General features: G+C 28.9%; 3 protein-coding genes and 1 long non-coding RNA gene across 8 annotated transcripts in view; 2 read left to right on the forward strand and 2 right to left on the reverse strand.

The window, feature by feature from the left end:
* The first annotated feature begins 339 nt into the window (after nucleotides 1-339).
* LOC108739472 (SAGA-associated factor 29) lies at nucleotides 340-3,133 on the forward strand. 2 transcript variants are annotated; one of them, XM_018473380.2, is made up of 5 exons: nucleotides 340-439; nucleotides 690-927; nucleotides 2,133-2,258; nucleotides 2,312-2,470; nucleotides 2,640-3,133. In XM_018473380.2, exons 2-5 carry the CDS (start codon nucleotides 757-759, stop codon nucleotides 3,060-3,062), a joined length of 879 nt encoding a protein of 292 aa, XP_018328882.1. In that variant the 5' UTR covers nucleotides 340-439; nucleotides 690-756; the 3' UTR covers nucleotides 3,063-3,133. The 2 variants fall into 2 exon arrangements, with proteins under 2 accessions (XP_018328882.1, XP_018328883.1); XM_018473381.1 differs by having other exon boundaries at nucleotides 347-439; nucleotides 770-927.
* Nucleotides 921-2,119, reverse strand: LOC112905133. The gene is made up of 3 exons (XR_003231576.1): nucleotides 1,593-2,119; nucleotides 1,348-1,452; nucleotides 921-1,285 (listed from the first exon to the last, which is right to left on the reverse strand). It is a non-coding gene; the product is annotated as an uncharacterized LOC112905133 (long non-coding RNA).
* An 840-nt stretch (nucleotides 3,134-3,973) lies between the features above and the next one.
* LOC108739473 (polyadenylate-binding protein 2) lies at nucleotides 3,974-6,575 on the reverse strand. 3 transcript variants are annotated; one of them, XM_018473383.2, is made up of 6 exons: nucleotides 6,436-6,575; nucleotides 5,958-6,201; nucleotides 5,618-5,880; nucleotides 5,387-5,526; nucleotides 4,512-4,589; nucleotides 3,974-4,454 (listed from the first exon to the last, which is right to left on the reverse strand). In XM_018473383.2, the coding sequence occupies exons 2-5, from the start codon at nucleotides 6,196-6,198 to the stop codon at nucleotides 4,553-4,555; spliced, it is 681 nt and encodes a 226-aa protein (XP_018328885.1). In that variant the 5' UTR covers nucleotides 6,199-6,201; nucleotides 6,436-6,575; the 3' UTR covers nucleotides 3,974-4,454; nucleotides 4,512-4,552. The 3 variants fall into 3 exon arrangements, with proteins under 3 accessions (XP_018328885.1, XP_018328887.1, XP_018328886.1); XM_018473385.2 differs by lacking the exon at nucleotides 6,436-6,575 and adding an exon at nucleotides 6,256-6,411; XM_018473384.2 differs by lacking the exon at nucleotides 6,436-6,575 and adding an exon at nucleotides 6,252-6,411.
* Nucleotides 6,576-14,504: 7,929 nt separating this feature from the next.
* LOC108739459 (endoplasmic reticulum junction formation protein lunapark-B) overlaps nucleotides 14,505-16,212 on the forward strand; it is a 15,322-nt gene continuing 13,614 nt past the window's right edge. Inside the window, exons 1-6 of one of the 2 annotated variants that reach the window (XM_025976904.1) lie at nucleotides 14,505-14,602; nucleotides 14,681-14,811; nucleotides 14,863-15,123; nucleotides 15,180-15,409; nucleotides 15,462-15,685; nucleotides 15,865-15,903. In XM_025976904.1, coding sequence (XP_025832689.1) covers nucleotides 15,097-15,123; nucleotides 15,180-15,409; nucleotides 15,462-15,685; nucleotides 15,865-15,903 — 520 coding nt within the window. In that variant the 5' untranslated portion in view covers nucleotides 14,505-14,602; nucleotides 14,681-14,811; nucleotides 14,863-15,096. Of the gene's footprint in view, nucleotides 14,603-14,680; nucleotides 15,124-15,179; nucleotides 15,410-15,461; nucleotides 15,686-15,864; nucleotides 15,904-16,212 lie in introns of both variants that reach the window. The other variant, XM_025976905.1, reaches the window with a different exon arrangement.

Raw genomic sequence — 16,212 nt, forward strand, 5'->3', positions numbered from 1 at the left:
GTTTTGCTTCAGTCCCATCTCCGTTATCGTCACTACCATATTTTTCAGAAGTGTACAGAATTTCTACAATAAAATTTTTGAAATATAAAGATATAGTTACAATGACAAATTCTTACTTGAACTCTTAGCTGTCTCGTTAGACATTTTCATTAATTTTCTTAATTTCTCTTAATTTTTTCACTCAGTGCGGCTGACGACTATAACCTCACTATTACTTATTATGCTACACATACCATAGATAACTCAAAAACGCTCGAGAAGAAAACGATCGAGGTGTTGTATTCTATAGAGTCTACTGTTACTGATCTTAATGGTTATTGATGCTTTTGACGTTTATCATAACGCTTATCTATGTTTGACGTTTTGATATGGTTTTAATTGTTTTGATACATTTTGAATGTGTTGTTAAAAACAATTAAAAAGGTTGCAGCTAAAATAGGTAAGTGAAGACTAAATACAATAATATATTTGAAAATTAGTTTGTGCATATTTGATCACTTTCATAAAATACATTTTCTCCTCTTGATGCTGCTTAGTTGTAGCAAATTAATTTAAAAAACTCAATAACTAGCTACATTTCCTAACCGTTTGTAATCCAGTGCTTATGGCTGTTTAACAGCTTTATTATTTGTTATTATTGATTCGTAATAAAAACAATAGTGATTACAATTTTATTGAAATGTTTTTAGGTATTGCTCATCTTTTCTGGGTTCTAGTAATGAATTTAGTCAAACACTTCTCATCAAATTGAATAAAATGCCTTTTACAGTTGATGCTATAGCTGCTCAGCAAGTACAAGAACGTTTAAAAGCTTTACATGGACTAATTTATGAGATAGAAAAGAAAAGACAACAAAGTGAACATGGACTCAATGCCATCACAAAATTTCAGAACAGTCAAGATGATAAAACTTCATATCATTATCAGGTACAGATATTTGTATTAAATATTTGAACAAGTAATGCTGTTCCACTTCGGTCTACATTTTAGATTCAATTTTAGTTATAATTTCATTACGAAATTTTAATATGTTTTGTGATAACTAAAATTACTACATAAATCTTACGAGACTAATAATAATAATATTTAAACAAGTAAATGAGAAGTTTCACTACATTATTTGCAGAAAATCATATACCCATTTGAAATGTGGTGAACTTACTAAATCCAAACAAAATTTCAGTAAATTTATGTAGTGGTCAGCGATTCTGGTACATTGTTAGTTACACATGCAAAATATATATATACAATATCCAAATATTTTGCAATAATCTGGATATTCTCTCTAAAAAATTAGAATCGATATAAATATGAAGTACTTTTATGTAGTTTGTTTAAAGTAAATACAATGTTTTCTGATTCAATTTTATTCCCATTTGTTTCTTTTCCATCTGTTTCTTCTGTTGTCGTCTCAATTGGATTTGCTTGCAATATTTCAAGTGAGAACATTTCCTGAAGAAAAAGTACTCTTTATGGGAAAATTAATAAATTCTGCAGCATTGTCTATGAGTAAATGTAGCTTATACTAGTTCAAGCCATAATGTTCAATTTATGTGCAATTTTCTTACACAAAACAGTAATGGAAAATTTACCTTTCTTTGTTCATTATCTAATTTCGGGAAATATGTTACGTTTAAAAAGGTTTCATTTTTTTGCTTTACGTGAACATCTTCAGCGGGTTTTTCCTGTGATATAGTAATATGAAATAACAACAAATATGCTAACAAAATAAGTGAATCGTATTTTATACGTAACATTCCTTACTTAAATGGCATGCACATTTAATTGTATTATTAATTTCAAGTAATAAATTATTACTGGGATCGTAAAAAAAAATTTTGCTTGTAATGATTCTTATAAAGTCACATGTTGCCATGCAATGCCAAGTAGAAATAAGTTTACTTGATCATAAAATTTTCATTGCATACCTGTAAAAATGTATACTAAACACTTTTCTTAGTCATAAATTTTCATGAAATCTTAATGTTGACCCTTTTTACTAAAAGATACGTTGTTTTGTAAAGTTTATAATTAACTAATCACGGGCATGGTTTTCCCCTATAGCTGCAAATAAAATGCATTAAATAGTTAATTATTTTAGTTTTAAAATGTTAATTTTGCATTTTAAACAGCAAATGAAGTTAAAAGGCTTACTTAAGACGGCAGTTTCTCATGCAGAACAAGAGGAAGATGTAATACGAAAAGCCTTGCAGAAGATAATTGAAATTCGAAATATTAAAAATGAACGCAGAATTCAGGTACTTTCGTTTATAAAAATTGTATACAACTTTCTTTTGTAAATAATTTTTAGGCGCGACATGTGGACAATAAGGAAACCATTAGACGTGGTGCTTGTATGAAAATGTTGGCTAGTTCTGGTCAGACATTGCCTCTCTTTGTCGGAAAAATTGGAGAAGAGCCACCACCTTTGTGTGGCGCTATTCCTGCTGAACCAAATTACTATGCTAAAGTTTGTAACATTTGAATTTTTTTATATTCTCTACTAAATTCAACATCCTCAAATCTGCTTTTGTTGAATAATACAGTTATAATATTAAGAAAGTTTAATTGTCTTTCAATACTTTTTTGCGTTCTCAGTTTGAACGTCTTGTGCTATAAAGTAAATTTTTTCTGTGTAGGTGGGGGACATGGTTGCTGCATTTGTGAAAGTAGGCGAAGGAGACGGCAAAGATTGGATTGTAGCCGAAGTAGTAAGTTTTAATCACGCTACCAACAAATACGAAGTTGACGACATCCTTAAAGAACAAAATCAAACCAAACGCCACACTTTAAGTAAACGTTTAGTCGTACCACTGCCACTAATGAGAGCAAATCCTGAAACGGATCCTGGTGCCCTGTTCCCCCAAGGAACTGTTGTCATGGCCCTTTATCCTCAAACAACCTGCTTCTATAAAGCAGTAGTAAACAAGGTGCCACAAACGCATGCAGACGAGTACGAGGTCATTTTTGAAGACGCAAGTTATTCAGAGGGTTACAGCCCACCTTACGGGGTTGCACAGCGTTACGTTTTCGCAATTAAACAAAAAACTAAGCAGACCTGACAGTCAATTTCTGACAGTAACATGTCAGACTCTGAGAATTCAAACACACCTGAATAAGATGCAACTACAATGTAAGTTCGAAATCACAAATATTTCTTTCAAAGTATACATTTACTTACTTCATGCAAATAAACACATCTTCATGTAAAATGTGCTAATTTTTATTTTATTAAAAATGTAGATTCAATCTAATGGTAAATTTGCACATTCAAATATTACCTTATCTTTTTAGATGTCAAGTAAAAAGCAAAAATTGTAAATTTAAACATTTTTTAGAAATATAAGTTAAATCGTGATTTTAAAAATTTCAAATTGTTTAAAGAATGTAAGTAATTATGTATTATATACATCCAAGAAATCACGTCAAACGAAATACACGCATTTCACAAATATGTCAGAGTCGGGCACAGTTTTGGTACATGGTGCTTGAAAGTGCTTCCAGCCCTTTCACGGCTTAAAAGCACTGCAATTGAAGCCCTTTCATGATAAAATAGTTAGGGCTTGATAAACGAATTACTTTATAAGAGTGCAATGAAATTTGCAAAATCAATCAAAATGCATAGGAATTTAAATCAAACTACTCTCGAAGTAATTCATAATTGAATTTCCTGGGATTCTGAAATATAATTGAGGCTTCAGATCCTAGGGCACTTTAAGTAACGGCTTTGTCCTTGGATCTCTTTAATGAAGGCTTTGCCTAACTCTGAAATTCATAATCTTTTCAGGCGTGTGCTGTTTATAATTAACAGTTATTAACTGATGTAAAACTTTTTTCTTCAAAAAAATAAGAATTTTGATTATTGCTTGGTATTTATATTCTTGTTTTAATAATAAAAAAAATAGTTTTAATCACAAAAAAGCTAATTTTAAGACAGGAACCTACAAATAATGAAAAAAATAAAATAAAAAAATACAGAGATGTTGAATTTATATTACTAATCTTACATCTTTTTGTTGTCAAAAGTATACATTTTTTTTTTAAGAAAAAACGGACCCTTGAATAAGCACAGGACGTCGGTACCTGCAACTTCTACATCAACATGATTAATTTACAAATATAGAGGTGAAGGAATAAAAAAATTAAATACGAAACTTGTCAGCAAAGTATGTCACTGATATTCAACTTACTCATAACCCAGTCAAAGTCTTTTTTAGCCAGCCACATACATCCACAAAACATACACTCACAATAATTATATAAACATGATACTATGGTAAAAGTTGTTTTTAAGCCTTATTCTGACAGTAAAATGGAAAACGGATTGACTTGGTTGGATTTTTTGTTTTTCTTTTATCTGTTTCGCTTTTTTCTTTCCTGGTATGTTTTTTTTTTACTGTTTTCTTATTTGTTTTGTTTACTTGGCATCGAGAGAAAAATTACCGAATGTATTGCTGGAAATGTGTGAAAATAAAGAAACTAAACGAAATCAGTGAAGGATAAATAAAAACCTGCACTGTTGCTTGTCGACGTGTGACGGACAATGGATCTGTTAATATGGTGCGTAGTAACCTCCCCGACGATACGCCCTGAAATGAAATTCTAATAAACGAAAATTTGTAACAAAAAATAGAACACACAGAATTACACTATTGCTCCTGAAATTGTAAAAATCATTAATACATATGTCGGGTTTTTTGCACTAATATAAATCATTATTAATTTGTAAAGTTTAGAATGCACAGCAGGCTGTACATTACAACTCTTCAAACTTTTCAACTTTAAACTAATCTTTTTACACTTTAAAAAAGACAAACACCCAGACCTGGTACAAGCAACAGTTTACTACCTTCTTTAATTTTTTATTTTTATAATAGCAACTAATTTTATTAAAGTCAAACTCATTTTCATTTTGAAATTTACCTCTGAAAAAATGTATTAGCATAAGTATCAGAAAACCCTTCCCACCAAAAATTATTTCCAATACCATAAATATTCAACATAACATCAGCACAGTGGAGTAATTTAATTTCGTTTTGGTTATTTTCAGACATTGAATGTTGTTAAAATGATAAGGGAAAGGAATTGCAAAATGAGTAGGGATTTTACTATAGATTAGTTTTTAAACAAATAAATGTGAGAAAATGACATCTAAAATCCAGCTATTCATTTTTTAATATCAAGCTGTGGAATACAATGCTTTCAGGATTAATTTGACTGTCATTAGTTATATTCTACCAAATCATGCTTCTACTCTACTATATTCCTCTTTGGAGTCAAATGTAGCACAAACTGGTATGAATAATTTTATATTTATTATTTTATTTCCACTAATTGATGAAAATTTGTATATAACTTTCATGAAATTGGAAAATATTTAGCTAACCTCGGTCGACGTGTCGGCCTAAAACCGGCATAATAACCTCCTCGTATTATACTCCCTCTCCCTGTACCCCTAAAACGCATTCCACGAGGAGGCCTATTTGTAGTTGACAATCCAGGTCGATTTGTTCGTTTGGGCATCACCTGAAAAGCAAATGATGAAGTAATTAAACACTTGTTAGCATTAAGATTTAAGCTAATTTATGGGTAACATCTATAAAACCAAATATAATACCTTAATCTGTCTTCCCCTAAAGATAGATTCATCCATTGCCATAGCTGTTTGGACCGAGTCTCTATCACCAAATTCAATATATGCAAATCCTTTAGGATGACCGTCATATTTGTTACATAAAATGGTCACTCTGTTAATAGAGCCACAACCATGAAAATGTTGCTCTAATTCTTCAGCTGTTGCACCATAATCAACATTTCCAACATATATACTTCTGTTATCTACTTCCATTTTTTCTTCTATAGACATATTTAAAGGACTTGCTAAAATTTTAAGTTTTTCATTCACTGTTACTATGAAAAGCCCACAACCATAAATCATATGCAATAAAACTTTTTACTTAAGCCTGGAGGACTGCCCATATTCATTTGTTTGTCAACTTCGCTTTGAAGTTGTTTCAGCTTCTCAGCTTCTTCTTCCATTTCACGAACGCGAGCTTTTATGGCCTCTAATTCAGGGTCATCTCCACCTGCACCATCAATATCAGTATCATTTAAAAGAGCATCATCGTTTACACCGTTTTCATCAAGAGAATCTAAATGTTCTTCTGAACCCAAACCTAAATCTTCATTTTCCGCCATAACCTTAAAGAAAAACAATAAGCTGTTTTATTCAAATTAGTGTTAATGTATACCTGCAATTATTAATTTGAGGCATACTCGATTAGGTCATTTTAAATACAGCAATTTAGTTTTATTATAAAGGGTCTTTTGCACAATTGTTATCGTCAATGATGGTGTGTTAAGACGATTTACAAATCTCGAAAATGTCACTTATGAATGTTGTATAAATTTTATATATGTTATATTTTTACTTACCCTACTTAACAAAGCTTAACGAAAATAAAAATAAATTAATTATCTTACAAAATTAAACACAATTTTGCCGGCGTTTCTATCAATACAATAACCGGATTAGAAAATCACTAGACTTACCATACCCACCACCATTTCTAATGTAAAACATCCCTAGATTTATAAAAATGGAAGCCAAGTTTATAGCAAATACCAACATCTATAAATAAAAAGCAAAATCGCACGAATTTAAAAAAGTTTTACTTGTATTAAAGAATGACTTTCGCTTTTTTGTAAATTAAAAATAAATTTTAACTTTTAAAGGTAGTAGTGCATGTATTCTTAATAGTAAAGTTTTTCTGTGGTACTAACTGACTACTTATCAGATATATTACCACTATTTATTTCTGTTAATAACGAAATAATTATATCATAATTTTAATTTTTATTGGCTGCATATGCCAATTTAACAAAAAACAATATCTTGAAATTTGGTTAATTGAATGAAGTAGGTACTATTCCTTGAATATTATTTGAATCTGTTAGATGAAACTTAATTTTGACGACTCATTTGAATATTATAAAAAAAAAAAAGAAATTATGAGTGCTATCAGCACAGGACAATGTAGTATTATCATTGATTACTATACATCTATTAGAAAACCATAATGGCCGACATCAGTAACAATGCAACAACAATTGAAAAAGAATGATGGCCGACAACTGCAACAATTAGAAAAGAATGATGGCCGACACTACGTCATAGGAGCAATAAAAATGGCCGGGGACAGGGGGAAGCACTAGTTATAATAAAAAAGATAGGCATCGGCTTTTTAAAACTAAGTTTAAATATACTTTCCATCAATAGAAATCGTCATTTCTTCAGAATTAAAGCATAAAGGATTAATACAATTTTAATTGCATAAAAAAACGAATAGGATAACGACGGTGGCATCTTTATTGCATTTTTTAAATTGTAAAAAATAAATACAAAACAAAGTCTAAAATATTATAAAGTAAACAGTAAAAATAGTAGCTTAATTGGTACTTAGAAAAATTGAGCGGACCAAAATGCGGAATTAAATATAATTTACTCTTTTATTTTACTTCGTTATTTTATAGCAAGAAAATTGAAAGTTTTATCAGAAAATAGATTTTTACCAAATCGAAATAAAAAATTCCTTATTTCTGGACCTATATAAACAATTTTCCAACTTAGGTGCTCAAAATTTCGGTCTTTATACAGTCGTTTAAACCAATTTAAATTTGTATGAAATAAAAGCTCAGGAGAGTGTCGTTAATTGACATGTGCTTGAGAAAAATCGAAGATAATGATTCATAATTTTAGCTCTTTTTTTACCCATTTTTCGAATTTGGCACGCAAAATTTCGCTCTTTATAGACTCGTCCCAACGAATTTAAATTTGTATGAAAAAAAAAGCGCAGAAGGGTGTTGTTAGTTAGAAATGGTTCAATCATTTCGGTTTCTTTTTAGCCAATCATCTAATTTCTTTGTAAACCACCCAGATGTGTACTTCATATCTTATAAATAAATGTTGATATTTATTAAAATCTGGTCAACAATTATCTCTACATTATTCCTTTTTGAAATGTTTAAAATTAAACATAACATTTTGCTGCATTTTCCACAAAATTCTGGTTCTAATCCTTCATATGGAATTGTCGAAGACGGAAAAATGGCGATGCATTTTAACTCGTCCATAAAGAGAGCAATTCCATGACAGTGTAAAGTCTGTACTGTCGACGGATAGCTCTCTTTATTTTCGAGTCATTATAAAATTTGGGCTTTTATAGGGCGGAATTACTGTACTGATCCTTAATCCTTAACCATCTGATGAAAGCTCGGGAACATCTACAAATTACATAATTACAATTAGTACAAATGTTGAACTTATTTATAAAGTGTGGTATGTTTAGATTTAGAGAATATAAAGTTAGTTTGATTGTACAATTAATGGCATCAGATCTATATAAAATTACAGCTCTTTTAACACACGCTTTGTTGAAATTATAAAATATAACAGCAGGATTAGAATAGATAATACAATTAACCGTATAATTGATATTTTAAATTGTTCAAAAATGTTAGAAGCTGGCCTTTTATTTTCTACGTGTAAAATATTAGTATAGTTGTTGTCAAATAAACGTGTTGTTGAAAAATTAGACCATCTTCGTAAACTGCGTATCTTTTCGGTTACACTTTGTACTTTATTTTATAGTTTAAATACATTTCATACGTACTTTTACATTTTGTTAAAATTTCGTTTGTGTATTATGTACTTTATTGTACTAATGTTACCTATATGTCCCATATTTTCTACCTTGAGTCTAGTTTTGTCGTAAAGTGCGAATGCCACAAAGCCTTCCGTAAATTAGTAAACTACACATATTACATACCTACTTCGAATCCTCTCTTCTAGCGCCAGGTTAAAAAATAAAAACTCAAAAACATTTGTGTAATCGTTCGGTGTTTACAGATTTCCAAACGTATTTGTTCTATTTATTAGAACCCATATCTTTATGTATGTAGTTCAAAACATGTAACGGGACTTTTATATTCAATCGCAGTAAATCGCAATGCTATCATTCCTAACTTAAATTTTCATTTCTCTGGTTTTCTTAATAAAACCAAAAACCAAATACTTACAGTGCAAAGTTTGCATAAAATCTTTGTAGACTGTACTGCCTTTTTATAACATTATTTAAAGCACTTTGATTAGATGGATATTTCCTATATTTGCTCTCATGAGTAATAAGAAATATAACAAAGTTAAACCGAATACGTTGAACTAATTAAACATCCCAACTATATATTACAGCAAGCAAAGTTTACCGAAGAAATTTTTGTGTGTAATTAGGCTGACACTCTGTATGTTGACAATAAGATGATTATCACTAATTTAAATATAAAACAAGTACATATTAACATACAGAGACAATAGTGCAATAAAGTAATTAAGCACTGCGTTATTTATAATTTTAAAACATGATATTAACTTTTGTGTACTCTCTAAACAAGATAAGAACAGATTTAGCTCCAACGAGACTACTTTTTGGATCATTTTTATACGTATATCATCAATTTCATCACAGACTTAAACATATTCAAATTTTAGTGTCTTTTAACTGTTGTATTATAAAATACCACTTTTATACAAAAACCAAAAATATTGAATAGTTCAAATCCCATCGCTGGAGCTATTTTTCCGTAACAGTTACCTTCTTTAGTCCCTGAAGAAGATAACTTTGTTACTGAAAGATAAACTATTATAAAACTAGTACCAAAACACACTTAAACTCAAACACCAACACCTAAACCCAAAGTACCATTACGTAATAAAGTTACCATTTTTATTCTCCAAAAAAGGTAACTTTATTACTGATAGCTAAAGTAAAGTAATACTAGTACCAAAACACACTTAAACTCAAACCCCAAGGCCGAAACGCAACATGAAACGTTCAAAAACTACCCTTAGGTACCAAAATTACTTTCTTTATCCCCCAAAAAGGGTAACTAAGCTAAACTACTGTAAAACTAGTACCAAAACACACCTAACGTCAAATAATAACGTCAAAACGAAACACGAAATGTCCAAACTACTTTTAGGTAACAAAGTTACCTTCTTTAGTCCCCGAATGGAAAAGTACATTGGACATTTGGTGTCGTATTTTGGTGTTAGAATTTTAGCTATTTAATGTGTTTTAGTCTTCTAATTCTAGTACCAAAAATTTAGAGTGGTAATAAGGCACATCTTACGTAATATCGTAATAAGAACAACGATAAATGAAATAAAAATAGTTAATCAATCCAATACGATTAATAAAAGGTAAATTATGCACTCCTTTTCAGTCAATATTAATGTATACGTATGTTTTGATTGATCTACTGTTTTAATTTTTGAAAAATTTGTAAGTATGGGTACCACAACATAATGTAAAAGTTAACTTTTGCGTCTATCTGATGATAATTTTCAAGGCTGACGAAATCTTTGAAGTCTTACATTAACATTTGATAAATAATTTTAAAGTTGTTAAACTATTTCTTTGTATTTTCTGTGAATTAATTTTAGAGAGTTAGTTCGTTTTTTCTCTGTCTTGCCCACTTCATATAATTTTTTTTTTTTTTGAACTTGTGAACTTATAAAATCTTTTCTCACTTCTTACGCATTAAATATTTTTATTACTTCTGAAATAGCCTTGCAATTTTAGTTGTTCGCTTTGAAACAATTTTGTATGAATTGAAAAAAAAAAATATGTTACCTATGCTAGATACGGAATCCACACTTTAAAGAAAACATAACTTGCGTGGCATAATTGAACGTGGAGAATGGTAAAGATAACACTTATCATAAGCATACTTTTTATCAAACATTACCATATTTACACGTCTGATAAAAATGGTTGTTCGACTTAAATACGTACTTCAACTAGGCAGGTGATTTTTTTACTAGCGTTGCTTTTGTAATTTTCAACACTAAAAAGGTATGAATGAAAGATTAATAATATATGGTTATTGAACTGAATCTAAAGAAAATTTGTAAATGATCGTGATTTATTTATACGTATTTTATAATTTGTTTCATCAAAGAAAAGTCGAAAATATTCAGTTATTTTATAATTGTTTTCAAAATGGAGCTAACAAACGAAACTTTAATGTTAATGCACTCTAAGTATGTTTACTACATTCATATATTAACATTTTTTAAATACGAAATCGAAAAAACAGTCAATTTTATTTATAAATTTACCTAATATAAATGTATTTCAGTTAATATAAAACTTTAAGTTTGGCTATTTAATTGTACGGTGTAGGCAATTAAAAATTTTAAAAATATATCACTAATTTTTTTTACGTATTTTGATAAGTTAAATAATTATAAAATCGATTCGTCAATTAGTTATCATAGGAAATAACTCTCAACAGTTTCAATTTGTTACTCTGTATAAATGCCGCATTTCACACGATTATCAATAATAAATAGTGATGATACATTCGATCTGCTATCTTCTATCATAATACAAAAAAAATAGATTAGGAAAATTCTTACATAACTTAAAGATTATGTAGAAGAAATATTTTTCTTGTCACATGCTCGGAGTTAGAAAAGTAGGAGAATGATGAAAATATCATGGATAGAATCAATTAGGAAAAAGGATGGTAGGACATCTTCTTGTAATTAAATACTAGGAAGGGCTAAGCTAGAGATGTACTAGATGTAGAAACAGGATGAACAAAGAGAGCCGGAAGAAAATCTAGATTAGATTACTGTCCACGAATAGTTATGGGTAAGGATGATGTGGTTTCTTTTCAGGAAATACTAAATATTGGCTCGGGAAAGGAAAATATTTGGTAAAAATGCCTTTGGCTTTTCGGTATTTAGTTTCATGAAATATTTCAGTTTTCATCCACGCAACAGTGAAACACTACCATTAAAAAACATTATGCAAAAGCATTTTTAACGTTAACTAAAATAATATTAAATTGTTGAATAATACGTTAAGAATAATTTTATTATTTTTAGCACAGATTAATAATTAATTTTCTATTATTATGTAATTAGAGCATGTCATATGTTTTTGTACTGCATTAAATGTTTAATTATCTGAAAACTGTACCTAATTTAAAATAAACTTCCACGCTTTCATCATATTCATTCTTTTATAAACTTAAAAGGAACCTTTAGCCACTAATAAAATAAAAACTTACCTTGCAATGTGTGAAAACAGTTCTGAGGACGTTACAACTACCGACTATTAATCTTTAGAAATTACTTTAACAAATACCAACTTTCTACCATTTGTTTAAATCCTCTTCGGTAATGTTTGTTTATCGAAAAGTTGCTCGGCTAGAAATCTGATCATTCGCAAAGGTGCCTTACAAAAAAATCAATTATTTTTTTTAATATAACGTAAACGCCAGTTCGAATAGTGCTTTATCTAAAATTTGATTTCTTAATTTTTCGACGTACGTTGTGTAAAATGTTTAAGTATAAAATTCGTTTAAAAAAAATACAATCTAAAAAATATTCCCTCTGAATTTCGAAGCACAAAAATGTTGCGATTGTTGGAAATCAGTTTAAAGAACTTATTTTAGAATTCAACGCTTTTTTGAACTTATTTTTAAAAACGTATCTTCAAAATTGTAAAAAAATAATCTTACAATGTTAAAGCACTATTAATTAAACTTGCTTAGCCGATATTGCGAATTTAATAATTTAACTTAATTACTTACTTAGAATATAAGCACAAAAATTTTGTGAACATTCTTCGAAGTGTACAAAATAAGATTTTTATAATGATTAAGATAATCTAATCTAATATCACAAATATCGTAAAATTGTATTTTTTCGTAGCCGTTTGTTATACTTACAATTAGAAAAAAATATCTGCGTACCATTCGAGAACGAAAACTTTTCTATCGTATTGACTAATTAATTATTTCAAACTAAACGACTTAAACAATATTGGCTACACCTAAAGAGTAAAAGCAGTGAACATTAAACATAAAACATGTATTGTTAATAGTCAGATTTATTATTGCAACTACATATAAGTCGAAAATTTTTATTCAAGCGTTTTGTTTTACAGCTTTCACATCTTTTTTTTTTGGTTCGCTGTATTTTACTTAAATTAATCTTGTGTATACAACAGATAAAATTTTATCGTTATATATGTATTAATATGTGATCTACGAATTAGTACAAAATTGATAAATTGTCTTGAAATCGTAAATTTGAGTTCTGAATACCAAATAATGACTTGAAAAAACGCTATAAAAGTTTGTTACCGTTTGCGTTATCAGTAGACGTTGCACGTTTAATTAAAAGTAATATTGTTTAATACCTGGTCCGTTTAGTTAAAGATGAATCTGGCGGCTTGGAACTTGTAATGTGAATAAATAACGAACTGATCAGTGGGGAACCACAAAAAGGAAACATTTTAAATTTTAATATTCTTGAAAATTAAACGTCGGTACTTGCGTTAAAATGGGCGTTATACATTCACCTGACACTTCTCCTGCTCTAGCATTAAGTACCCACTGAATGTGACGTCATTATTTCTTATCATTAGCACCTGAAGTGGGGAACCTAGTACCTACATTTACTCACCTTCTATACACATATCGCACAATACCGCAATACCTGTTATGTATTTTTGCTTTAGTTACTATAGTAAGTTGTAGACCAGAGATAAAAGTATAAAATAAAAAACAATTGGGCAAATTTAAAGTACATATATATGAGTATTGTTTCCCTTTTTTTAAGATAATAAAATACCTAACTTTTTTTAAATAATTTTATTCAAACTTATTGTTTAAAAGTTATTATTTTCCCTCTTCTTATATAATATAATAACCATATTATAATAGCAGAGGTCTCCATTTTTAAACAGTTTGCAAATAATTTAGAATTTAATTTTAAAAATATTATTCCCCAGTTATTACAAAAATTTAAGGGTAATAAAGAGAGCGTATGTCGCTAGTAATAGATTAAACCATTTTTATTAAAAAATAATAAAAATAAAGAATATTTGAGTCTTTTGTAATATATTTTGTTACACTTTTATGTGCGTGCCAATTTTTTTGCGAAAATTATTCTAGGGTTTCCAACGCTTTCATAGAAGTTTATGCAATATTTTATAGGTAGTTTGTAGGCCTACCTATTCAAGTAAAGTTAACAATAAATAAAAGCATGAAGGACAAGAGTGTTGGATGCTTTACAAATATTTACTAGTAGTTGAAACATTTCGTTGTTATTCATCTCCTCATTTAGGGCCATAAATTTTATTCAACATTTTATTATTAATGTCCGTAAATAAAAAATTGTCAGATAAGGAGCATTACAACTTTGTAGTGTTTTAGAAAACTTTTCGTATCACGTTAAAGAAGATCGTCAATCTTTTAAATACGTATTTAATGTATATTAACTAGCACTAACCTGGGTTTGCCATTACCGCAAGCAGAGTAGTATGATGGGTTGCATATATTGCAGATTTAGAAAAGATATTAGTTATAATACTTATAGAAGTATGAATAATTTCTATAAATAATTATTATAAGTGTAAAGAGAAAAGAAGGTACTAATTCGTTAAGTTAAAAGCTAAAAAATCATTGATTCTTTTAAGTGGCGTTATTTTTTGAATTGTTCGCGCGAAAAACTTTAGAACTATAGGTACTTTAGAAAGAGTGTATTACAATTTAATTTATAAACCACTTTTCGGATGAATTAATCATTTTATTGCACTTCTAGAAACAACTATACATCTAATCTGGAAAAATCACTAATTTCTTTTGATCCAATAAAGAATATGCTAATTTTATCTTAATTTTAAATAACTACATAGGCAACGTGGATGCATAAGTACTTTGGTCAATTTTGACGTAAGGGTATTAAATAATGTTTAAATTTCCGAAATTGCTGTAATGTTTTAGTATTCAAAATACCGGTCTGGAAGTTTTCAAAATATTGGGAAGAGTATACGTGTGGTTTATTGTGATTAATACTTTGTTGTTAATCATATGCAGGGAATATTAATACATCCGGCATGACAGTCACTTTTATAGAACTTTATAAATAAAACTTGTTTTAGGTTATGTAGAGAAAGTAATTTATTAGTGTGAATATTAAAACATATTGAATTAAATAAATTCTTTCAATATATAAAAATGGGCTTGCTATTAGGAAAATTAGGGGTAAGACTTATCAATATGAATGAAATTTAAATTATTTCATTTTGTGAGTTTCCTAGAAAAAGAAGTCAGCTATAGAGGAACTGGAAGGTATTGATAAGGAAATTAAACATTTAGAAGAATCACGAAAAGATACGGAATTAACGAGAAGAAGAATTGTTGGTCGCTTTGTATTAGTTTCAGTGATAGTGTATATATTGGTGGCATTTATATTTTATTTTTTCTTCTTTCCGGCTTCATTTTATGACCGCCTCTACTACATTATGCCCCTAATTGTTGCTCCTGTAATGTATGTCTACATTTACAGTATTTTGCCTTTATTAATAATAATTTTGTTTTAGAATTATTGTTTTAAAAAGAACAATGGCTTGGTATTTCAATAAAAAAATTACAAAAGCCCAGACAAAATTATCAAAATTGCAAGAAGAGAAGAAGAGACTTATTGACAAAGTTATGGAGACTGAAACTTACAAAGTAGCAAAACAAATCTTAGATAAATATGCACCAGACCAAAATAAAAAGCCACCTATTGCCACTTCACTTACACCGTACACACCATCTGCAGGTGATTCATTTATATTTTGATTTTCTAATTAATTTATTCATCCATTATGAAGTTTTATCAGAATAGACTAGTGACAATGAATCAATACAACCTTGCTGGATTAATAAATTAAAATAAATTGAATATGTAAATTCTATTCTAAAACTTCTACACTTCTACTTTTTTTTATATTTGCTCAGGTAGATACCCTATTTTGGAAAGTATCTCTTCTACATTAGGTATTTATTAGGCTTACTACATATTTTTCTATTGTGTGAAGTTAATTCTGTAATTACTAATTAACAGGAAATAACAACTTAATCAAGAACTTTTGTGGATTTACCTTATTACATATTATGCTATATGTGTACATTGTCCCAACATTTGTAATATTTTAATTTTACTGCTATTTTCAAAAAAGTATTTTAATCTACACTAACAGTTAGATAGCAATCAAAAGCAGCATGTGAATCAATTCCTGTATTGCTTTGTATTAACTTATATAATATAAAAAAAAATGAAATGATGCTATAAAAATCGATAAAGTT

Source organism: Agrilus planipennis, unplaced genomic scaffold (genome assembly GCF_000699045.2).
Source record: "Agrilus planipennis isolate EAB-ADULT unplaced genomic scaffold, Apla_2.0 scaffold208, whole genome shotgun sequence".
Classification (NCBI taxonomy): Eukaryota; Metazoa; Arthropoda; class Insecta; order Coleoptera; family Buprestidae; genus Agrilus; species Agrilus planipennis.